The sequence below is a fragment of the Lontra canadensis genome, unplaced genomic scaffold, assembly GCF_010015895.1.
Source record: "Lontra canadensis isolate GAN:19392208 unplaced genomic scaffold, GSC_riverotter_1.0 scaffold113, whole genome shotgun sequence".
In the NCBI taxonomy this organism is placed as follows: Eukaryota; Metazoa; Chordata; class Mammalia; order Carnivora; family Mustelidae; genus Lontra; species Lontra canadensis.
The window spans coordinates 2,243,616-2,268,101 of record NW_022631107.1 but is presented as its reverse complement, the minus strand read 5'-3'; the positions used below and the strand labels follow the sequence as shown (position 1 = coordinate 2,268,101).

At 41.5% G+C, this 24,486-nt stretch overlaps 1 protein-coding gene across 9 annotated transcripts in view; it reads left to right on the top strand.

Moving 5' to 3' along the window:
• The window catches only part of AOPEP (aminopeptidase O (putative)), a 335,338-nt gene that overhangs the window by 53,611 nt on the left and 257,241 nt on the right, over positions 1–24,486 (top strand). For 8 of the 9 annotated variants that reach the window (XR_004380638.1, XR_004380639.1, XM_032840547.1 and 5 more), the window contains exon 4: positions 18,111–18,264. Coding sequence is in view for 7 of the 9 variants with exons in the window: in XM_032840547.1 (XP_032696438.1) it covers positions 18,111–18,264 (154 nt within the window). In the remaining 2 variants the exon portion in view is untranslated. Of the gene's footprint in view, positions 1–452; positions 580–18,110; positions 18,265–24,486 lie in introns of those variants that run through there. The other variant, XM_032840552.1, reaches the window with a different exon arrangement.

The following is a 24,486-nucleotide window of genomic DNA, read 5'->3' as shown; positions in this document are numbered from 1 at the left end:
TTTTTATTTTAATTCCAGTATGGTTAACATATACTGTTATGTTAGTTTCAGGTGTATAATCTAGTAATTCAGCAATTCTGTACATTACCCAGTTCTCTTCATAAGTATACTGTTTTGATTTGTGATATCTCTTTTGTCAGAAACTAGATTTATGCATGTACTAGAGTCTTCAGTGAGTGTTAACTTGATTCTCAAAAGTCAAAACAAAACAAGACAAGTAATATATTTAAAAAAAAAATTTTTTAAATAAGTCACAAATACATGGCTCCTTTTTTTTTAAATAAAGATTTTTATTTATTTATTTGACACAGAGACAGAGATCACAAGTAGGCAGAGAGACAGGCAGAGAGAGAGGAGGAAGCAGGCTCCCCGCCAAACAGAGAGCCCACTGTGGAGGTGGATCCCAGGACCCTGAGATCATGACCCAAGCTGAAGGCAGAGACTTAACCCACTGAGCCATCCAGGTGCCCCAATACGTGGCTTCTTTACACATGAGCAAAGGCCAAGAAAATTGCAATAAAGTCTTCTTTTCACTCCTTATTTCCAGCTACCCAGGAACTGCCCCCCAAGGCAATCAAGGTGACCAACTTCTTATGTATATAGTATAGTCTTTCCTTTTTGTTGCACAAATCATCACATGCTATGCACATTGTTTTGTATTTTGCTTCCTTCTTTAGAATAAATTTATCTTATAGCAGATTTCATAACTGAACATGACGAAAAGCTTCCTCATTATTTTTATGACTACAGAGTATTCCATAAATGGCTATTTCACAGTTTAGTTAACCATTAGCTCTTGACTTCGCTCTAAATTAAATAATAAATTTAATGGGCATTTACTTCTCTCATCTTCCCTCACTCACATTCCCCAGTTTTAATTAATACTCACAGATATTATCTTTATACTTTTTCTTGTCTCCTGTCTTCTCTTCTAGGAATTATAATTTGTTTTATATTTTCGTTCAGTTTCAAACCATATTTGTAATAAGTATTTAGACTTTATTTTTGAGCTCTTAATTTTGAATCATCTCTCACTTGGGAAATGACATGTGTACACACAAACATATATTTATCATATATATATTTTTTTAGGGGGGGAAGGGGCAGAAGGAAAGGGGGCAGAAAGAATCCCAAGCAGCCTCCATGCCCAGCATGGAACCCAACATGGGGTTTGATCTCACAACTCTGAGATCATGACCTGATCCAAAATCAAGAGTCAGATGCTCAATCAACTGAGGCACCAAGGAACCTCAGTATTTTTTTTCTAGAAGCGTGGATATTTCTGAGCCCTCCCATACTTAGGTTGGCTTTTTATTGTATTCAGTTATGAGCAATTCTTGGCTAGGTATTCTTAGGACTTTTTTCCCCTCCTAAATTGACTCTAAACCTTTTCATTATTATCCCTTAGTATTTATGAGGAGAAATCTGATATCATTTTTTAAAAATTCTTTAAAAGTAGTCTGATTTTCCTGCCTAGAGACTCACAGATTAAATTTTTTAATTTATGTAATTCAAAACTTCCTAGAATGTAGCTAGTTGTGGGGTACCATTTTTAAAAAATCAAATTTATTAAAGTATGACTTAAATATAATAATGTACACACAGTTTAAGTTTTGTTCATGAGGTTTGGCAAATATATACACCTATGTAATTAATCAGCACTCCTATGAAGATGTAGACTATGTTTGGTACCCTGGAAACTGCCCGTGCCTTCCGCCATCTGTCTAGTCAACCACTGATCTGAGTTCCGTATCTGTAGATTACTTTTACCTCTTCTATGGATTCATATAAATGGAGTTATTCCGTTCATATAAATGGAGTTATACTTTTTTGTGTCAGCCTTCTTTGGCTCTACTTGTTTGTGACATTTATCCATATTGTTATAGGTAGCAATAGTTTATTCTCTTTTAAAAGAAATTGATGGGGGCATATAGCTGGCTCAGCATATGACCCTGATTTCAGTGTTGTAAGTTTGAGCCCCATGTTGGGGTAGAGTTTACTTAAAAATTTTTTTTTTTAAGAAATTGATGAATAGGGCGCCTGGGTGGCTCAGTGGGTTAAGCCGCTGCCTTCGGCTCGGGTCATGATCTCAGGGTCCTGGGATCGAGTCCCGCATCGGGCTCTCTGCTCATCAGGGAGCCTGCTTCCCTCTCTCTCTCTGCCTGCCTCTCTGTCTACTTGTGATCTCTGTCTGTCGAATAAATAAAATCTTTAAAAAAAAAAAAAAAAGAAATTGATGAATAGTTGCCCATTAGATGAATAAACTGCAAATTTGTTGTTGTTGTTGTTGTTTGTTTTTTAATCTGCTCACCTGTTGAGGGAAATTTGCATTATTTTTGGCCATCGCAGAATATATGCTGTGGATATTCATGTATAAGTCTTTTTGTGGATATCGATTTTCATTTCTCTTGGGTAAATACCCAACAGTGCAATTGCTGGATCATATATGTATATTTTAACTTTGTAAGTATCTGCCAAACTAGTTTCAAAGTGATCGAATCATTTTTTATTCCAATAGCAATGTATGAGAGTTTAGCTGCTGTGTGTCCTTGCAAACACTTGGTGTTGTCAGTCCTTTTAATTTTAGCCCTTCAACTGGGTGTAAAATGCTATCTCCTTATGTTTTGATTGCATTTCTCTGATGGCTAATGATCCTGAGCAACTTTTTTTGTACTTTTTGTACATTCGTAGATCTTCCTTTAAAAGCATCTCTTCAGGTCACTTACTCATTTACTTAAAGTGGATTTTTAAGTTGTTCTGTTATTAGATTGTATATACTGTATATATATTGTACTTTATATGCTCTCGATACAAACCCTCTGTTGGATGTGTGTATTGCAAATATGTTCTCCCAGTCTGTATAGTTGGTCTTTTCATTTTTTACTTATACTCTCTACCACTGATTTTCTAGACATTCTGTTCTTTAGTAATTACGGTACAGATTTAAGTTGTTACTGTAACGGTTTCTTGTAATTCTTCCTCATCCTTTTTATCATGTTGCTTTGTTGTCTTTTGATCTTACTCTGTTACACTGTCTCAGCCTGATGTCTTCTCATGGCTTTTTACTATTTTTTCATAGAAGTCATGTCTTCTTGTATGATAATGGGAATGCCAATTTCCTAAGCTCATTTTCATTTCTGTAGTAAATTAATTTCTGAGGCTTGTTCTTCCTCTGAGCTCTTAGAACAATGTTTTCTTTGACCTTTAAGCATTTTTTCTTAAAGTGCTCATGCCTTGCCTCTTTGGTATGTACCAACAGACAGGAGAAAGTCTATGGATTTCCCTTCATTCCGTTCACTGCCCACTTGTGTGCGGCCTAAAGCCTTCTCTCTGTTCATCACATGAGAGGCTACTGAAGTGCATGGCTCCTTCATCCAGGCTCTGGTGTCTCCTTACCAGTTGTCTAATGAAGTTCTGCTGGACTCCCATAGGATCTTTTTCTACCCTCCCTACTAGGTTTCATGACATGCTGACTTCATTGAGTACATCAAACACTACAGTCTCAAACAGGCACTGATACCCAGACTCCGCCACCAGACTCCATTGCTGTTATTGTGGTTTACTTGTGATGACTGCATCTCCCAGGATGCTGTGTGGCTCTCCCTAACCCCACCTCACCAAGGCTACATACTTCCTCATTCATGATTTGGCCCTGCAGTTATGAAGTAAAGGTTTAGCAGTGTTTCTCAAAGTTGAGCATTATTTATCTTTTGGGGGGGGGGTGGATATCTCCAGATTCACTGGAGTTCACTTAAATTATTTGTATTAGAATGATATTTTAGAAAGTATAGATATAAGACCAGGCATAAACTCTTGTATATTATATGTGTAATATTACACATTATAATATTATATAATAACTCTTATACATCTCTAAAGCCAAAATTAAATATAAATTAAACATAGACCAAACTATTAAATCAATAAAATTCAAATAAGCAACTCAGTTTTAATGTAGAGATGAATATTTTGCTGCGATAAAATTGTCCCTCACGATATGAATGTAGCGCTGGCAGCTTCATGAAGGTTCTTTTGAGATTATTGTGCCTCTTCTACCCTGAGCCACATTATGATATTTTTCTCCACCACTTTTCTTTCATGTGTTGTCAAGCTTTTGTTTACACAGCATACTGTGATGTCATCTAGCCTTTACTCACCAAAACGACATCCTTATGTTCTTTTCTCATTATCTCTCAAAGTTAAAGCAGCACTGCATGTCCCTGTGCAGTCATTTGCACTAATGCAGATGTGAACTCTGAAATTGTTTGGTAGTACCTAGTTATATCTGCATGATCCAACCTGCTTGCGAAATCTGGCCCACTGCCTGTTTTTGTAAATAAAGTTTTATTGGAACATGGCCATTGCCTATGGCTGTTTTCATGCTGCAGTGGCAGAGCTGAACTGCAGCAATAAAGACTGTATGGCCTGCAAAGTCTAAAATATTTATTAACTAGCCCTTTACAGAAAAAAAAAAGCCTTCTGACCTCTTTGATATCTGTCATTGTCTGTCTCTTTGAAGATTATAAAAAATCAATACAAGAATTGACGTTAAAATTTCCATGGAAAATGTTCATACTTGCAGGAATATGTCTGTGGATCTCTTTTTCAGAATTAGCAATTCAGGGCAGAGTTGTAACAAAGCAGATGCTAAATTGTGATTTGCTTACATTCATACCATTTACACTTATGCGATAACATGGGCTTCCATTCATACTACAGACACTTATGCGGTACGGAGCAGACTTTACCAATTTAAATGGAGGGAGGATTGAGCTAGATGAGGAAAAAACTCTATGCCTAATACTGCAGTTCCCCTGCAGTCCACAGCTGGGGTTTTTCAAAGGACAACCAGGAAAGAGTACTAACAGAGCTCTTTGCCAGACCCAAAATGGCTGTCCTGAGGATGGAATAATGTCTCCAAATGTCTCTGCACTCCTTAGAGAAAAAGGGTATGTGGCTACAAGATGATACTACTTCCTTTCCAAGTTATGTTTTCTAGATTGTAGATTGGTCTCCTAGGACCTCCACTCTGTTGTGCACAATGCCCTTTAAAAGGATGAGCTCTCCTTGAAAACACTAGCGGAAAACCCAACCCACAAGTCACAGTTTCCATCACAATGACACATCAACGTGATTAGCACATTTGCCAGGCCCCAGCTGATTTCTCGGAAGAAGCAAAGCACCTGGGAGCAGCATAATGTGATGGAGAAGATACCAGCAACAGAAATGACAGCAGCCCTTGGGCAGGGGACAAAAATCAGAAGACGGACCTCCAAGTCCTTGCTACATGGGGAAATCCTTCCTCCTAGCTGTTTATAAAAAGAAGGCTGATGGTTTAGATTGTAGCTTGATGACCATCATAAGAATTTTATTAGCTCAGAAGTCACCCACCTTTTTTTCAAGAAGGCTACGTCAAAGCTATAGATTTAGATTGACTTGTTTGGCTCCTTTATTATTTAACTTCCTTAGCATAATTGAATTCGGGCAGGCAGAAATGTTAGCCTGTGTGTTGTCATCGGCCTCTATTCCCTGCCGAAGTGTAGCTCAACTATTAATTAAGCACAGAGACCCCATGCCCAAAAAAGTGCTCTGTATGTAATAGGTGCTTGATACTTGGTTGAATAAATGTGTTCTGTATGATCGGGTAGAAGTAATATGTTCATGGAAGGAACATTTAGAAGCACTACTGAATAGTAACAAAAATGATTTCGGGGTCATTTCTGTAGTTAGGCTTCTGCTTAGAGTTTATGCCTTTTCTCTATGCTCAATAAATAGATTTTAAGAGAAAAAACTGGCATACTACATTCCTGTTTTTCCCTGTTTGGCAATTCTTTTGTTTAGTTTTATTTTATTTTTTTCAGGGTCTAATTTAGTATACTCCTACTTCCTAGAAAAATAAAACATTCCACTTGTTTTTCATGGAAAGCCTCAAGTAAATAAACAAAACTAACTTAAGCTCCTTACAAATGTAAGAAAAGAAGCATATGAACAAGTGAAAGGTGGTAAAAACTATATGTGCCCTCACAAAGTATCTGATTTCATTTTTGTGCAAAAGTAAGAGACTGTAGACATTACTTCATCCTGGGCAAAATGCTACTCTGGCCTGCCCAAGACTAACTCTCTGACATTCTCTCTCTCGACTCTGTGTGGGAAATTCCAGGAAAAAGCCAAGATTTCAAGGTCCAGACCCTCCTGTGTGCAATTGAAAGCCAACTTTCTTCCCTCTTAATGGTTCAAAATGAGCAATACTATTTAGACTGCTCCCACAGTATGCGAGCAGGAATTACATAGAAGGAAATGGTAAAGTAAAAGACATTTAGGAATGGTTATGATTAAGAGTTTTCACCACAAAGAGAGAATGCAAAGTAGAGAAAGCTTCTTGTTTCTAGAACTGAGGAAACTTTATTCTGGGCACAAACATTATATTTCATGGGGTAGGAGTATGGAGTGAATGCATTCATCTTTTCTCTTTGGAAAGCTACTGGTGATTGAGACAGCGTTCTGCTCTGTTAACCTCCTTCATAAAGTCTCAAATCAGGCCCTGGCACTTTCCAAATCTTTGTCAGTTTGTGATTTGCTTTTGACTAGTTCTTGCCCTCTTCCTGTTGCACTTAACCATATTTGCCATCCAGGAAGGTCATCATGATTTCTTTTGGATAATGATGATTCCGGCTGGCGTGTTCCACTTCTTTTTGCTATGGATTTTTGTCTTGGGCTTGGCATTCATGGATTTTCTCCCGTGAGCGAAGTTCGAAAGTGTACCTGTGACCATCTGGAGCAGTAGGATTTGGTGTCTGGTTTGCTGACCCACTTGGTACTTAAGGTTAAGGGGAACCAGGTAATTTGTGTCGCAGGTCAGAATGGTGCGTGAGATTTGGAAGAGCAATCTCAGAGCTGCATAGTCCTTTAGGGATTCATTAGCCACGAGGGAAAACCTCCAAATTTATGGAGGTGCTTGTGCTCTCAGCTCGGTAGGTGGCGCTCTTTTACCTGGTTCACAAGAACGATCTTGAAGGTCATTCTCTTCTGGGTCTCCTGTACCGCTGGCAGCACCATGTTGCGGGGAAGGAAAGCTGAAGCCCTGCTGGGTGGCATCGGTGCTTGAGAAGCAGTGGCATGACCTGGCACATGGCCTCCGTTAGGCAGCCCCGGCACATACCAGTCCAGAGCATTCTTACTGTCTCCTTTGTTCTGGTGCCAGTTCCCGCCCTTGAGCAACAGCAGAGAAGAACTAACGAAAGACAGTCACGCCATGGGTATTCAAGAGGGTGGCGCTAACTCATAAAACCAGAACGTGTAGACTCAGCAACTACAAAGTAGTGAAAGAGAAAGGACTGGGGTTTGCTGAAAGACCCGAGCACTGGGCTAGGAAGTCAAGGGAAGAAGAGCAACCCAAACTGGGACCTTTACCTCTTTTTTGTGTGTCTGTTATTATAAGAAATACATAAGATGTATAAAACGTGCACATTGCGAATGGTGCGACTATCTACATTTATTTATTAATACACATTTTCTTATATACATATGTTCCTGTACATATTAAGCATCTTGAATATGTGATACAAAGATATGCCAGAATCATGAAATAGCTTGTTGTATGGAATGGTTTGGGCTGCAGACTCTGAAATTAAGAAGAGTGGCGAGAGAAGGATTCAGTGGTGAGGTAGGAAACAAGCTGTGACTACAGAAAAATTGAGGAAAGAAATCTGATATGTTAAGTAAAAGCATGTATCAATTCAATGTTTCCAAATGCTTCATGTTATTTGTCTAACCTACAGTGCAAGAGTTTAAAAGATAAAGTGAATGCTTTTAGTAGGAAGAATTTAAGAGCCTGTCTTAATTTTCAGTGAAAACAATAACTCTTTACATACAGAAAATTATGTGAGATGTTTAACTTTGCAAAGATAAATAATCTGCTTTTGTCCCGTGTAGAAGCAGAACGGTTATGGGTGCTGTGGCTATATTTTTGCAATGTGTTTTGTGAGTATTTCCAAGACTCCCCTAGAAACAGGACAGTGACTTTACATACATTTTGTATTTACTTTATTATTTGTAAATAGTTAAAATATATATATATATATTTTTTTTCTTTTTATAAGAATGATACTCCCGAATAATTGGCAAAGTTTTTCACAGAAAGTTTTTTCTTCTTTTGGCAGAAAAAGTTCTCTCTCCCCGCTGTGGACTGATTCCATCATGTTCTTCCTTTTTCCTCTTCAGTCTTCCTCCCTTAGAAGATAGTATCTTCAAAACTATTCATAGGGCAGTTTTGTTTTTTTTTTTAAATGTGATACATAAGAAAATAATTAAGGCAATTGTTTTAACACTGGTTAGAAGAATTTTTCAGAGCTAAATTTTAAACTGCCTCTTGTGATTGGAAAAGTAACCTATTTCAAATCCTTAACCTACCCTACAAAAAATACAGTGATCTTGTGTTTTTTTCTGAAGAAAATTTCAGGCCCGTTTTGGTCATGAACATGTCTATTTGGATCTTATAGCAGCTGTTATTGTGATTATAAGAACAATCCTTGATACGATGTATCTCTATCTTTCTAGTGAGGCAATCAGAGTATAAGAATTTTCCACCCTAAATAAGTTCCAATTTGAGAAGGTGGTGTAGGGGTATTCAGGAACTTTCAGAGGCCCAGAAGGGAGGCGAGATGGGTGGCTGCTCAAGCCTGTTGGGTTAGGGAGTGCCACTTCCTCTAGGCCCCTTCCTACCTCACCCCTCCCTGTTAGTCTTGCTAATGAATCCGGCCTGGCCGTGAAATCATCCAGTGGTGTGATGGGCTTCTGGCCTTTGCAGAGGAAAAACTCTGGGTTAATTCAAGTACAGCGTGTTCTCTTTGTTTTGCAGCTGGTGTAGCAAGGGAGTCTAGGGCAAGTGGATTGAATCAAAAAGGAAAATGAAGGCATTCACTGTCTATTTCATCGAGGATGGCTCATTTAAAGTAAACACCATTTAAATAGTCTCCAAATGGCCCATTCTATATGAAGTCATACAGGATGCCCCCTTTGGGCTGTCATTCTCCTTTAAATGGATCGCTTTGTGTGCACTGTGTTTTAATGCCATTCAACCTTAAACCCCATATGTGGGCCTCATCAGGCCACAGGCTTCAGTGCACATGTGGCAGCCATACCTTCAACATTCTTTGTCTCTGCCTCCAGACAGTCAGCCCAAGCAACAGGGGGAGGGAGTTGTAAAGACAACAGCAGTTAACATTTCTTCAACACTTATTATGTGCCAATTACTGTGTCTAGTGATTTCTCTGTATATTATCTAATTTAATCCTCACATAATCCCAGGGGGCAGGTACTACGATGATTCCCTTGTTACAGGTGAGGGAATTGATGCATAGAGGGATTAAGCAGTGTGCCCACACTGGTAAGTGTGGCTCTAGGAATTGAACCCCAGCAGTCAGATTCCAGAGCTGGAGCTCAATCAATGGACACATTCAGAAGAAATAAGCTCTCATCAATTCTTTTCTCAGGGTAGGCTTATCCCAAACAATAGCTAATCCAGAAGTTATTTCTCTTTGTCTTTGGAATGCATGCTCTGCTTTCTGCGGTCAGAAGTTCTACCTTGTTACTTGCCTTTTTTGCAGTCGGGTTTGAGGATGAGATCAGGTATTCCTTGAGCACCCAGCTCTCGGTGGCAGTGGGCAGTCTTCATACAAGATTGGGCTCAGTGGATTAATCCATCAACAGACAACCCAAATGAGGCTTTCCTACCAGACATGCCCTCATAGTAAGAAACTTCCCAGAGAACTGGAAGCATTCAGTTGTCACAGCAGTGGCTCCAAATGTTCACCCAGGGTTGGGCAAAAAGCCCAGGGCTGGACAGCTTTGGGGAACTTCTGTGAAGGGTCCAAATTGGGTCTCTGGGAAGTGTGTTCCTGGCCAGTTCCTATGGGGCGGCACCCCGTCCCCTCAAGGACCCGTCCCTGTTTAACTGGCCTTGGTAACCTAGAAAACCTTTTTTTTTTTTTTTGCTGTGAAAGCTTGAAGTATGAAACAGTTTACTCCACATGAGCTCTACTAAGTAGAGGAGCTTCAAGAATCTTAAAAAATAAAAAAATCTTGAGGGTGGTATAGAAGAAAATCATCTTGAACATTTAAAATACGGGTTTGGGTGATGTTTTCCATACGTGCCCCCCACCCCCATCCTTTTCTTTCCATTGTTTAAATTCAGAGAAGACAACAAGGGAGCAATGGGAGTTCTGAAATATTTTTTGCTGGACCTAACTGAGGTTCTGCTACCACTTTTGCTATCTTACTCCCAAACTTCAGGTCATTTAAGTTTCTGCCTTGAAAAGAAAAGAGAATAGAAGAGAAGAGAAAATTAATGTCATTAATTTCTTTATGGCATCTTCTTCTTCTTCTTTTTTTAAAAAGATTTTATTTATTTATTTGACAGAGACACAGTGAGAGAGGAAACACAAGCAGGGGGAGTGGGAGAGGGAGAAGCAGGCTCCCCGCTGAGTGGGGAGCCTGATTGCGGGGCTCCATCCCAGAACCCTGGGATCATCACCTGAGCCGAAGGCAGAAGTTTAACAACTGAGCCTCCCAGGCGCCTCTCTTTATGGCTTCTAATGCCCTCCCCACATCTCCTCTAGGATACAGATATTCTGATAAAGGCCCTGGGACAGGATGCGATTTGGGCACTCTCTGTGACCTTGTGCAAGCATCTAACAGATACCCCTTATTCTATTAGCACTGTCCTCTCTGGAAAGCAGTTCTGGTTCCTGCTGTTTCCACAAATCTCTTCTTGCCCATGTGCCAGATGTACGGTACAAGAACTGGAGGGACAGCAAAAATCAGATCAACACTTTTGATGCAAATTGTAGGGAGAAAGCCTACTGTGTACACGGTTTCATTCTTTTCCCTCCCAGCTTTATTGAGATATAATTGACATATAGCATTGTTTAGGGGATGCAGTGTCATGATCTGGTGTGTATATGTTGCAAAATGATTAGCACAATAAAGTCGGTTAACACATCCATCACCTCATGTAATTATAATTTTTTTGTTTTGTTTTGAGAACTTTTAAGATCTACTCTCTTAGCAACTTGCAAATACATGATACAGTATTATTAACTAGAGTCACCTAGCAGCATATTACATCCCTAGAACTTATTTATCATATAACTGGAAGTCTGTACCCTTTGACCCCCTTCACCCATTTCTCTGCCACATCCCCTGTTGTCAGTCACCAGTAATCTGTTTCTATGAGTTTGATGGGTTTTTTAGATTCCACAAATATGTGAGATCATTCACTATTTGTCTCTCTCTGTCTGACATATTTCACTTAGCGTAATGCCTTCAGTGTCCTTCCATGTTGTCCAGGTGGCAGGATTTCCTTTCCTTTTTTTAAAAAGATTTTATTTATTTATTTGTCAGAGAGAGAGAGAGTGAGTGAGCACGAGCACAGGCAGACAGAGTAGCAGGCAGAGGGAGAAGCAGACTCCCTGCCAAGCAAGGAGCCTGATGTGGGAGTCGATTCCAGAACGCTGGGATCATGACCTGAGCAGAAGGCAGCAGCTTAACCAACTGAGCCACCCAGGTGTCCCAGGATTTCCTTTCTTTATGGCTGAGTAGTATTCCATTGTGCTTATATACTGCACTTTCTTTATCCATTCTTCTGCTGATGGACACATAGGTTGTTTCCATGTCTTGGCCATTGTGAATAATGTTGCAGTGAGCATAGGAATGTCGAAATCGCTTTGAGAGAGTGATTTCATTTCCTTCGGGTGTATACCCAGAAGAGTCATTGCTGGATCATATGGTAGTTTTATTTTTAATTTTTTGAGGAACTTTTGTACTGTTTTCCGTAGTGGCTGTACCAGTTTACATTCCTAACAACGGTGCACAAGGGTTCCTTTGCTCCACATTCTCACCAGCGCTTGTTTCTTGTCTTTTTAATAACACCCATTCTGACAGGTGGGAGGCAATGTCTCCCTGTGGTTCTGATTTGCATTTCCCTGATATAATAAGTGATATTGAGCACCCTTTCATGTACCTGTTGGCAATTTGAATATCTCCTTTGGTAAAATGTCTGTTCAGGTTCTTTACTCATTTTTAATCATATCTTTTGCTATTGAGGTGTATGAGTTCTTTATATATTTTGGATATTAATTCCATATCAGATATGTGGTTTACAAATATTTTCTCCCATTCTGTAGGTTGCCCTTTCATTTTTTTAAAAAGATTTTATTTATTTATTTGACAGACAGAGATCACAAGTAGGCAGAGAGGCAGGCAGAGAGAGAGGGGGAAGCAGGCTCCCCGCTGAGCAGAGAGCCCGATGTGGAGCTCGATCACAGGACCCCGAGACCATGACCTGAGCTGCAGGCAGAGGCTTAACCCACTGAGCCACCCAGGCGCCCCGCCAGTGTTTTATTCTTTTTTTTTTTTTTTTAAGATTTTATTTATTTGTCAGAGAGAGAGAGGGAGAGCGAGCGAGCACAGGCAGACAGAATGAATGGCAGGCAGAGGCAGAGGGAGAAGCAGGCTCCCCGCCGAGCAAGGAGCCCGACGTGGGACTTGATCCCAGGACGCTGGGATCACGACCTGAGCCGAAGGCAGCTGCTTAACCCACTGAGCCACCCAGGCGCCCCGCCAGTGTTTTATTCTTAAAAGGGTTTTTTAATAGGCTGTTGTCTCTTACTTATCTCTAAATTGTCTCTTTCTTCTGAGGTATATTTTATCATTTTCATATTACCTCAGGACCAAAAATATTATTCTTTTTTTCTTAAGATGAACTTAAGAAATTAATTGACTGATTATTTTAATTTTTTTATACTAGAAAGGCACATGTTCAAAGAGTCAGTTCTATTGGGTTTATTTTAATTTAATTTAATCTTAAAAAAGATTTTATTTATTTACTTGAGAGAGAGATTGGGAGAGAGCGCAATCAGGGAAGAGTGGCAGGCAGACAGAGAGGGAGAGGGAGAAACAGGCTCCCTGGACAGATGCGGGGCTCGATCCCAGGACCCTGAGATCATGACCTGAGCGGAAGGCAGATGCTTAACCCACTGAGCCGCCCAGGAACCCCAGTTCTATTGGGTTTATTATACTCCTCCCCAAAATAGCAGTCCTCAGTACCTCTATTGTATTTCTTCTGTTTCAGAAGTAACCACTTTTACCTGTTTTATTTAGCTAATTATCTGGTGTATATGTCCATGTTGTTCAGTAAGATGCATGATGTTGGCATCATGCAAGTAAGTAAGATGTTTGGGGATGATAAGGATTTAGCTCTCTCCACCCTACCATTACACACATACCCCTTCCGCAAATCCCATCATCCTGATATAATTAAAATCATAACCTTGATTAGATCAGTATTCTTTATATTATTGTATCTATGCTGTTAAAAGCTGAGTCTTGTACAACTTTGATTAATTACTTACAACTTTGATTACTTTGATTACAACCTTATTATTTCTGTACATGTTCTTTTTTCATGGGGGTTACTCATTGTGTTATTATTTGTTTTTCCTATTTGCATGGTTTTCTAAGTATTTACCAACCCCAGAGGCTTTGACAGTTGTTTAAATCTGCTAAGATGCTCAAATACATCAAGTTTTCTATCAGTTTGCTCCTCCTAAAAAAAAAAAAAAAAATTTGCTCCTCCTGAAGCAGCCTCTCCCCAGGCTCTGGAAGGTCCTCTGAAGAGCAGGGTTGCCCTCTCTGCTGGGCCATAGCTGGCTCCTGGGATCTCACTTCTCCATTTTTCTGCAGGTTTCCTTTGCTTCTCTCCTGTGTTGGCTTGTCCGCCTTCCTCTTGGTTTACTATATCTTTTTGAAGCATATTTTACATACTTAAGTAGCTTCCAGAGAATAGAATACGTGGGAGGTGAATTTTTGTGAAACTGCATGTCTGAAAGTGTCCTTATTATATGTGATTTTTTTTTTCCCTCTTTCTGGAAGCTTGTGGAATCTTGTCTTTGTCCCTAGGGTTCTAAATTTCATAACGATACATCTCAATGTGGATTGATTTGTATCCAGTGTCCTGGGTGTTATGTGCCCTTTTGAAGTTGGAAGCTCGTGGCCCCTTAAATTGGGGGAAATTTTCTCAATTTTTTTAACTGACGCTTTCCCCCCTTCTATTTTCTCTGTTGTCTTTTTCTAGTACTTCTATTACTTGGATATTGGACCTGCGGAGCTTTTCTACTTTTCCCTCTTTATTTTTTTTTCTTTTGCTCTATTTTCTGGGAGACTTCTCCAACTTTATATTCTATCTCACACCTTTATTGAGTTTTTCTTTTCTTCTGTCACGTGTTTCATTCTCTTTACTTTGGAATGCTTCTTTTGTAAATTATACTATTTTTATTTCAGCACGGCAATATTCAGCTCCTAGTGGGTATGTGTTTGGTGTTCTCTGAAATTTTCTTCTCCTTGCGTGACCAGTGACCTTTAACTTGCTTGTTTCTGTTTGTTTTGGTCTCTCAGTGTCACAGCAGCGGCTTTCTAGAGGTCCTGGAAGTGCTTGATTTGTCTGTAGGCAATTAGGAACGGGGACTAAAATGCTGATAGGAAGCTCTGAGTGCCTGTGTAGGGCTTCTCAACTGTGAGTTTCACCATAGGCTGATCGTAGGACACCTCGGAAGTGAGTCTCCTTAGTTGTCTTCTCATGGACTATTTAGCGTTTTTTCGTTCCTCTGCCTGGAGGGTTAAAGCCTGATTGCCTGCGTTCAGGGAACCAAATAAGAGAAGATGGCTGGTGGTCTCAGCATCTGATATGCATATGTTCATCTAATCCCATTCATTTGCCGTCAACTGTGCTGTTTTCCCCCTCCTCCCCCTCGCACCGCCCCCAGTCTGGAGGCCCTCTCTCTTACTCTCTTTAGAAAATGAGTCTCCAGTTATTTGCTGGGGCTTTGGGGGAAGGGGAAATAGGCCATGTTAGCGGTAGAGATTACTTAAAAATAAAAATATTTAAAAAATCCCTTTACTATCCTTTAATTGGGTTTGGGGAAGAAGCAAACATAGCCTCATGTGTGCAATCTTCCATTTGTACCTGAAAGCCTCACCATTGCTGTTTAGTTACTGATGCCCAAGTGACCGAAGCTTTTAAAAGGGAAATTCAGTGGCCCATGGTAAACACTCCAAAATATCCTTCAGAGAAGGAATGACCAGACCACAGTGCTTTGAGTAAGAGAATTCGGTTAGTCAAGATTTTTTCTTTTATTTATTTATTTTATTTATTTTTTTTTTATAAAATATCTTTTTTTTTTTTAAGATTTTATTTATTTATTTGAAACAGAGAGAGAGAGATCACAAGTATGCAGAGAGGCAGGCATAGAGAGAAAGAGGAGGAAGCAGGCTCCCCGCTGAGCAGAGAGCCCGATGCGGGCCTCGATCCCAGGACCCTGAGATCATGACCTGAGCCGAAGGCAGAGGCTTAACCCACTGAGCCACCCAGGCGCCCAAGATTTTTTCTTTTAAACCGAGGCTCCTCAGAAGGTTTAGTTCCTCACCCACAGCTCCTTTCTTCTTCCATCTGCACCCTTCCCCCAGACCTCTCATTGTGTTGTCCAGTCCAGACTGAAGTTCTTGTGGGACAACCATCAAGAGGCATCAGGCTGCAGAGGATGAGGTCCTGAAGGGAAGGTGGAAAAACTGAGGGAGTGGGGCTCGGGGCAGCGCGTCCTGTGGGATCCACGTCATGCTTTTATCAAGACTGCTGTGACTGTCTCTGTGCCCTTCTTACTGGCTGGGGATCAGAGCAGCAGTGCTCTCTATGGCTTTCTTTCAAGCTCTGGAGAAACTACACACATCACTGGACTGGCTCCAACATCATCGGATTTGGTTGTCTCTTTAAAGAGGAGCGTGCCTTCAGCTTCTTAGTTGTGGTGAGAGGGATCTTAAGTGTGGCTGCTCTGACTCCAGGAACAGGATGACCTCACAAGCAAGCTGGAGAGCATGGCTGCCTCTGGGATGGGTGTTCAGTAGTTTCCAGCCTGCCCTTCTATAGTCCTTCAAATATCTCCTCTAGTGACTTCAAAACTTGATGTCATGTCCTATTGATTCAAACTTGATATCATGTTTTTTCCCTTATGTTTAAACCTTCGTTTCCTATTGAAAATTTTGTTTTTCCTTTCTTTTCTTTTCTTTCCTTTTTCCCTTCCTCATTCCCTTTAATCTATCTTTCTTTCTTTCTTTCTTTCTTTCTTTCTTTCTTTCTTTCTTTCTTCCTTTTCAACAAATATTTATTGAGTAGCTATATCTGCTAGGTCTGGGGATCGACATAGTCCCTGCCCTTGTGGGCTTAGGTCCTGGCAGAGGCCCGGTGGAAAGTCTTGGGGTGGTGAGATGCAGCAGTGGGAGGTACAGAGGGTGTCGGATGCTTCCTAGTTTTGGACAAAGAGGCCCGGGGATGTGAGGGGTGGTGGCCCGAATCACAGTCATGCCCTTTCCGGCTGACGTCTCCCTGCTGTGTCCATGCAGCCATTAAAATTTTGTTTTTCATTGGAGGAGTTCTGTAATGTATTTCTTTGGATCTAAGTTAGTATAATTTCAGGAGATAATAAATAATGACCCCTCCACCTTCCTGAGTTCAGAATTAGTTGTGAGACAAAGAAGATAAGCATAAGGAGATAAAAACCTAACCTTTATTATTGATTTTTACTGCCAAAAGATTTTGAAAAATGTCATGTTAGGTCTGTTGGCCAGTATGGGCATGTTATTATTTTGACCCTGTATTTGACCTCTTCTCTACTCACTCACCAAATTGGCAATCATAGGTCACTCCATGAGTGTCTGACCATCTAAAACTTTTTAACAAGAATAAGAGGAATAGCTCCTGTAAAGGAGTTAGTAAGAAGCCGAAAGAGAGGCTAGAGGTATCTGTGTAATGGAAGTTCCCTCCATGGAAAGTTCCTTCCCTCCATGAGGAGAGGAGAAGTGTGTTCCATAACACGTGGTGATACCAATTTCCCTGAAGGCATACCATCAATTTATAGCAGATGCTCAGGAAGAAAAAAAAAAAAAAATACAGTATTAGATCAGGTTGTGTGACACATTCAGATTTCAGAAACATTAAAAGCATTTTCCCATCTTAGAAGTCAGGAAGGGTAGTGTTCTAAGCAATCAATCATTTGTTCTTTTGGTAAACACCTTCACTCCGTTTGGCCTGAGTGGTGTGCACATCCTCGGCTGGGGCAGGGAGCTCCTGATGAAATTCCAGGCCTGTTACAAACGAGCTGGGAGTCCTTGGCTCCCCTGAACCTCTCTAGGCCTGGTTTTCATCTGCTTAGTGAGGAATGGGGGACCAGCCCAATACATGAACAGAGAAAAAGGATAAAGGATAAACCTGAGCTTCCACAGCTAATTAGTTTCAGAGTTAGGACCAAAATCCAGGTATCTTCCTTTTCTAGTCTCATTGTTCTCTACCATGTCCAGTTGAGACTGATTCTTAAATCGAATGTATACAAAACAGTTTAGCACCACAGAAGTGATCGCTCTTTTGTTCATTCATTCATTCATTTACTTATTCATTCAACAGAGCATCTTTTTTGGTGCCAGATACTGTGCTAGGCAATAAGTATGAAGAAAACATTGTCTTGGGGAGTCTGGGAGGCTCAGTCAGTTAAGCTTCTGCCTTCAGCTCAGGTCATGATCCCAGGGTCTTGGGATCAAGCCCTGCATTGGGCTCCCTGCTTCTCCTGCTCGCTCTGCCTGCTGCTCCCCCTGCTTGTGCACACACACTCTCTCTCTCTGTCAAATAAATAAATAAAATCTTAAAAAAAAAAAAAGGAAAACATGTTCTTGTCCCTATAGCAGCATACAGCCTCTGCCTTTACGTGTTTGTAGCCCTTACGTGACCACCTCAAGTACCACCTTTTACTTATAGCCTCACTTGAAGCACTTCAAACTGATCCCAGGTCTTCGAAGAGTTACAGACCTTGTTGGCTGCCCCGAAATAGTCAGCCCTTTGTGCTCTCCCCAAGACCTGCAGTGATGCTCCTGCCGTAGATAAGACCCACCCCCAAGAATAGCTCGTACCATCATAGCACACAAGTTCAAGTGCCTAAAGAGAAAAACTATAGAGTGAGGTCCAGAAACCTTCCTTGGCCTCATTATGGTTGTATCTCTCCTTCTGCTTCTAGGGTGCACAAGCTGGCATTACTACGTCACCATGCCAATGCCAGCCTCCACCTTTACAATCGCAGTGGGCTCCTGGACAGAAATGAAGCCAGAGATCTGCTCGCCCAAGGATCTGGCAGCAGAGAGATCCCTCTCACCTTCTGAGACTGACTCCAGGTTGGTATTTGGGATCTTGCTGAAAAACAAACACTTAAGGGACCAGTATGATGCATTTATTCCAAGCACTGGGAACGTGAGTCATCCCTGCTGAGAAGCTAGACAAAAATATGATTAAGCAAAGCAGGAAAAACCCTACTGGGAGGGAAAGAGAGTTGAGAGGCAGAAACATGGGCATATTATTCATGCAGAAAGAAAGAGAAAAGAAGGACATATGAAGTCCTCTGTGAAGTCAAGTGACATAATTTTATGTGTTGGGGTAAGTCAACAGAATCCTCAGACTCAACATTTTACCTCCTTTATTTTTTAACTTTGGTCTTTAGTGCTTAGTTGGTCAAAAACACAACTTAATGAAAAGGGGGTGCTTGTCTGTTGGATCACTTTGTAGGCCACCTGCTGTTTAGGTTCCCGGGACTGCTGTTAGCCATTCATTCGTAGGGATGCCCGCTTCCCCCACCGCCCAGTGGGGCTAGTCAGCCTGCTTTGGGGCACCAGACACACGGTAGCTGTTGCAAGGTCATGGGGCTACGAGTAACCTACTGGCTCAGGACCCTTACCTTCGGTAGTGATTTCTTTTTTTTTCGGACTGATCAGAGCAAAATCTGTTTCAAGTTTTTAAAAAGCAACACAGGCTACTGGGTATTCACTTGCAGCCTCCCCACGCGTCTAACTATTTCTAACTTCGAAAGCCAGAAGAGAGGAGGGGAATGTCCGTAGGAGGTACGAAGTGTTCAAAGTGTGTGGCGTTGCCTCATATTCATCTCTAGGACTTTTACACCCAGCTCAGTTTAATCACTTTTCCTGTTTACACAGTCACTAGGTCCAGTACCTTCCGGAGGAGAAAGCCCAGAATAATGGTACAGATGGCTAGCTCATCCTGGAAGACCAACTAAGACATGCTTTGTAGCTCAAATTCCTTCTGTGCCAGTTGTGTTTTGCCATGTTGCTTTCCCTTCTCCCACAATGGCTGCAGTGGCCGGTTGGTACTGTGAGGACAGAAAGCCATTAAGCCCCCTCCTGGGACAGGCATGTCTTACTGCTTGCATTTTGCTTTTTGGAGGAAGGGAGGTAGTTTCCACTTCCTGCTTAGTAACTTGGCTATTTTGGACTATCTTCCCTGAGCCATATAGAGTATCCTAGGGTTTTATTAAAATCCTTGGATTTTATTTATACACACTTGAGAGAAGAAGAGAGTTGTGGACAGAAGTGATACATGTTACTTTCACATGGAAATATTTAATTGCATGTAAGACCCTAAGTGATCCCTTCCCCTGCCACTGAGCTCAGAATAGGCCTCATTTTGCAATTTCGGGTAGCCCAAATTTCTGTGTGGGGAGGACAGGTGCCCTGGAGAGTTACTTGGATCCTCAGCGGACTTGTTATGAGCAAGAAATAAACTTTTTTTTTGTTAAGCCACTGAAACACTGGGGATGTTTGTTATTCAACATATCCTAGCCCATCCTGAATTGATACCAAAATCACTGGATGTTTGAAGTCAGAGAAAGTCTTTTTTCTTTTTTTTTTTTAAAGATTTTATTTATTTGACAGAGATCTCAAGTAGGCAGAGAGGCAGGCAGAGAGAGAGAGGGGGAAGCAGGCTCCCCGCTGAGCAGAGAGCGGGATGTGGGGCTGGATCCAAGGACCCTGGGATCATGACCCAAGCTAAAGGCAGAGGCTTAACCCATTGAGCCACCCAGGTGCTCCAAAGTCAGGGAAAGTCTTGATCTAAGTGTCATCTTGGTTAGTCCTGAGGGTATGCCTATAAGATAGATAGGCTTTATGTTCTGTGTTTTATAAAGGTACTGAGGCTTTAGACAGCAATGTGTCCAGTTTCATAGCTCTACTGAGTTATAACACCTGGATTCCTATCTGGGCTTAACTCCTTACAGAGGTAATTCAGAATCTTACCTGGGGACATTCTTTTTTTTTTTTTTTTTTTTAAGATATATTTATTTATTTTAGAGAGCGCAAGCAGGAGCAGCAGAGGGGGAGGGAGAGAGAATCTTAAGCAGACTCTACGTGGAGTCCCATGTGGTTCTTGATCCCAGGACCCCAAGATCGTGGCTTGAGCCAAAACCCAGACTCAGACGCTTAGCTGACCGCGTCACCCTGGTGCCCCTATCTGGAGACTTCTAAAAACTGTGTATAATGTCCACGCCTTTCCTGGAGTCCCATCCAGCTTCCTATCTGGAGAGTCAGTCCCACGGCTGAGTCACTGTTACTGATTGTAATATGTTGCGCTGGTACAGAGGACAGAAGTTGAGAGTTCTGCCTTTGAGTGTGAAGGTGTTGTCTGTGCTGCTTGGGTAGGTTTCTTGGGGCAAAGCCATACTTTCCTGCTCTGTGGAATAAAGATAAATAATTGTAAGATATATTTAACTTGTAAGATTTATTTAAAGATAAATAAAGATAAACAATAAAAAATTGGCGTGGGGGTCTCCAATTCTTCATGGTAAAGAAGCAGCTTCGGGGCTGCTTGACCATCAGAGGACGTGTGCCATTGAAGTCCGTGTGTCTCGGGAAGGCAAAGGAAGAAATGTGTTCTTTCGTCTTCCTAGCCATATTCCCAGGGATACGAGATTGGGGAGTAGGCAGCAAGCATTTCTTATGTGTTCCCTCTGCTGCCCAGAGGCCACTGAGGTGGCTTTTCATGTTATTTGCATCCATAATTCTGAAGGAGGAGGCCATGGCCCCTTCACATTGGCATTCTGGGAATTCTGAAATTCTGAAATTCTGGTTGGGGTTTAGGAGAAGAGGTCCAGTATGACTCTTTTCATGTCCTTTTGAGTTGACAACCAGCTGTGACACAGGCAAAAGGAGAGCACAGGAAGTTTCATGACTGACAGAAGGTGAATTCGGGACAACTCAGGGGTACGGCCTCAGTGGGCTTTCTGATACTCTGTTCCCAAGCTAGACGGACTCAACCATCCAGTTACCTCCACAACCAGGCCCACACAGCCTGCCTCATGTCCAAAACATCCCCTGTCTGTGGGCAAGCAGATTAGAAAAGAGGAAGCCCCGTGTGGCCAACTCAAGCCAGGTCAAAGGTGCCAGTCCAGGGAGGCACGTTCTCATGTGGGAACGCGAGGCCTAGGGCATGGAGTCCTTCCCACACACTCTTCCATGTCTGACATGCTATGACTAAGTTTTCCCTTCATTTATCACCGTGCTTGTCCATCAGAAATGTACTGCTGATAAAATAATAGCTTGCATTTGCTTAATCCTCCCCTGGCTGTGCACTTCGTGTGCACTGTCTTTAGTCATCAGAGGGTAGCTTTGTGCTTTTATCCATTAAATCTCTGGCTCCGTGCTCAGTTTGCCAACAAAGGTAGTCTGAAGTGCCAACTGCAGTCGTGTTTTCGGTTATGTTCACATCTGGTCCCCTTGCCTTCCCCACCCCCCTCTTCCACTTCAAATCTTCCTGAGACCACCAGTTCAATTCACGTAAATGTAACTTTTATAGGGGCTTTATATACCACAGGCTTTCATTTGTCTAAAGTGTTCATCTGGGTCCCAGAAATTTGGCCAAAGTACTGGTCACTGAACTTTTGAGCATTGTTCATGCAGGCTAAATTATAGGAAGAACATTCCCTCTTCCAGCTCCAATTCCACACGTGCTCCGGCCCACTCTGGGGGAGCGTTTTGGTAAATATGTTAATTAGAAGGCCCTTAGGTAAACCGTTGAAAGTTTATTAATTTTCTTCGGCTGCAGCATAACCATCTCTAGCCACAGAGGAATCTTTGTATTATGTTTAACCTCTGGAGACCTTTGGTAAAGCATTGTCTTACTTTGGGCCCATACAGTTTAAGCACGACAAGGAAACTTGGATAAAGTCCAGAGGAACTCAGCAAAAATGATTAAAAGCGTGGAAAATACGTACCACAAAGGAGAAGAGGCACTGAGGTTGCTCATCCTAAAGAAGGGAACGGCTTGGTGGGAGAAGCAGTCTTCTTGAGCGTTGTGAAGTCTATGGAAAGTGGCCGGTGGACCTTGCAGGATGAGGCCCTATTTCTGTACTTTGAAAGGCTAGGAAAGAAGGAATGATTTTAAATCATGAGGGAAAAACTGCCAATTTCCCGTACATCCTTTGCTATGAGAGAAGCCTTTCCAAATCTTCCTGGCTTGGTGTGATTTCTCCAGCCCTGGCTCCCTGGTGTAGTTCAGCCTTCTGGTTTTTATAGCACATACTGCATTTTGCTTTATAATACCCTAGAATGCCCTAAGGAAACCCATCCAACTTTCAGACACGACCACATCATTGTATATGTTGACATCATTGTCAACGACTCATTGGGGGCTGGTGGTGGCATTTTGAACACTTGTGATTTTTACGGTATCCAAGCATGTACTCTGCTTGCAAAAATATGTTAAGAAATTGTCTAACCATCTTACTGTGTCACTGTACTCATCAGAATTTTAAATTTTTTCTTCCAACCAAAATATAAACTCCTCAAAGGTAGGGTTGGAAATTTATTCATATATGTGTCTGTGGCATACCTTGGGGTGCCTTGAGTAGAGCAAGAATGCAGAAGTAATTACTAAAGTGTCAGGTAGAACTGTGAAAAATGGACATGCACTCCCAGGGGAAAGTTCCAGTGATTCCTTTTGAGCCTATGACAGGGAAATGTCTGTGTCAGCTACTTTTAATACATCTCGTTCTTGAAACAAGAAGAGGACTGAAGGAGAGAACCTCTTTAGGCAATTTCCAGTCTTGTGATTCTGAGTAAAACGTGGTCAACCCTTCTTCCATGGAGAGACCTCTTATAAAAAATTTCAGCCCAGCAATCATAGGAGAGGGAACCAGTGATCTGGTTCCCATCATTTACCAGCCTAATATTTATTTCACCAGTTCTTCCCACTCTTGGCAGTGTTAATGGGCAACATTGACAAGGAAGAACAGGAAACCAGAGAACCACAGAGCTGAGCTAGCTTCTAGAAAAATCCAGGACCTAAATTTACTCAAGAAGATTAATGCAGTACTTGGGAAAGGAAGGTTGGGAGGGAGGAGCTTATGATGACTCACGATGTGATGAAAAGAATAGTTCTTATTCCTTAGGAGTGTTGTGTGGATTAATTGGGATAACGCACGTGAAGTGTTCAGAACAGTTCTTGGCACATAATAAATATTCAGTAGCATTTGTGGGAGGAGTTATTGTTTATTATTCTCATCCCCAGTGCAGATTATTTATAAATAACAATCAAGCATTATTATTAATCTTAACTATTACAATTTTTACCCTGATTACGAGTGTAGGCATAGGGAATAGTGATTTACAAAGGTCTGATTTGCTGATGATACTGTGAGTAGGTTGGAGTGGGCACAGATACAGAAATGAACAGCTGAAGGTTAGCGGGAAAGGAAGCATCTTTGAGTTAATTCTGGCTTCATGGGGGACTATTCATGACATTATAAATGTACAGTATTCCCTCACCACTTCAGGAACAAGGCTGTTGGCATGAAGAGAGGCGACGGCCTCACGTGGAGAGTTGCCATAGAGTCGCAGTGCCAGAAGAAACCTTAGAAACCATTTTTTGGTTTGTTTTTAATTAAAGTATAATTAACATACGCTAAAATGCACAGATCTTAAGCATTTGGCTTGATGAGTTTTTGACCATTGTTTACACCCTAAACTGACAGAGAACATTCTAGCACCTAGTAAGTTCCCTCTAATCAATTCCTCCCCTGCCCCTGCAGCCATTTTTGTGAGACCACGTTAGACAAGAAAGAGACTGCAAGTAGAGGGGGGCTTGCCTCATATCACAGTTAGCTCGCCTGAGAACAGCACTAAGCCCAGCTTTCCTGATCCTGACGTCAGAACCTTTGTGTCATCTTTCCTGACGCCACTTCCATTTTTTAAAAGATATCATTTATTTATTTATTTATTAGAGAGAGAGAGAGAGAGAGAGATCACATGCACGTGAGCTGGTGGAGAGGAGGGGCAGAGGGCAAGAAAGAGATCTCAAGCAGACTCCCTGCTAAGTGCAGAGCCTGATGCTAGGATCCATCTCAGGACCCTGAGATCATGAACTGAGCCGAAATCAAGAGTCTGATGCTTAATTGACTGAGCCACCCGGGTGCCACTTCCATTTTATTGGGAGCCTTAATGGTCTCACTTATTTATAGCTTGATTGCATTAAAGCCCCGCATTTTCTCCCAGGCTTTGATCATGAAAAACGGTGCTAATACACCTAGCTGGAGTAACCTTCATTCCCCTAGCTAG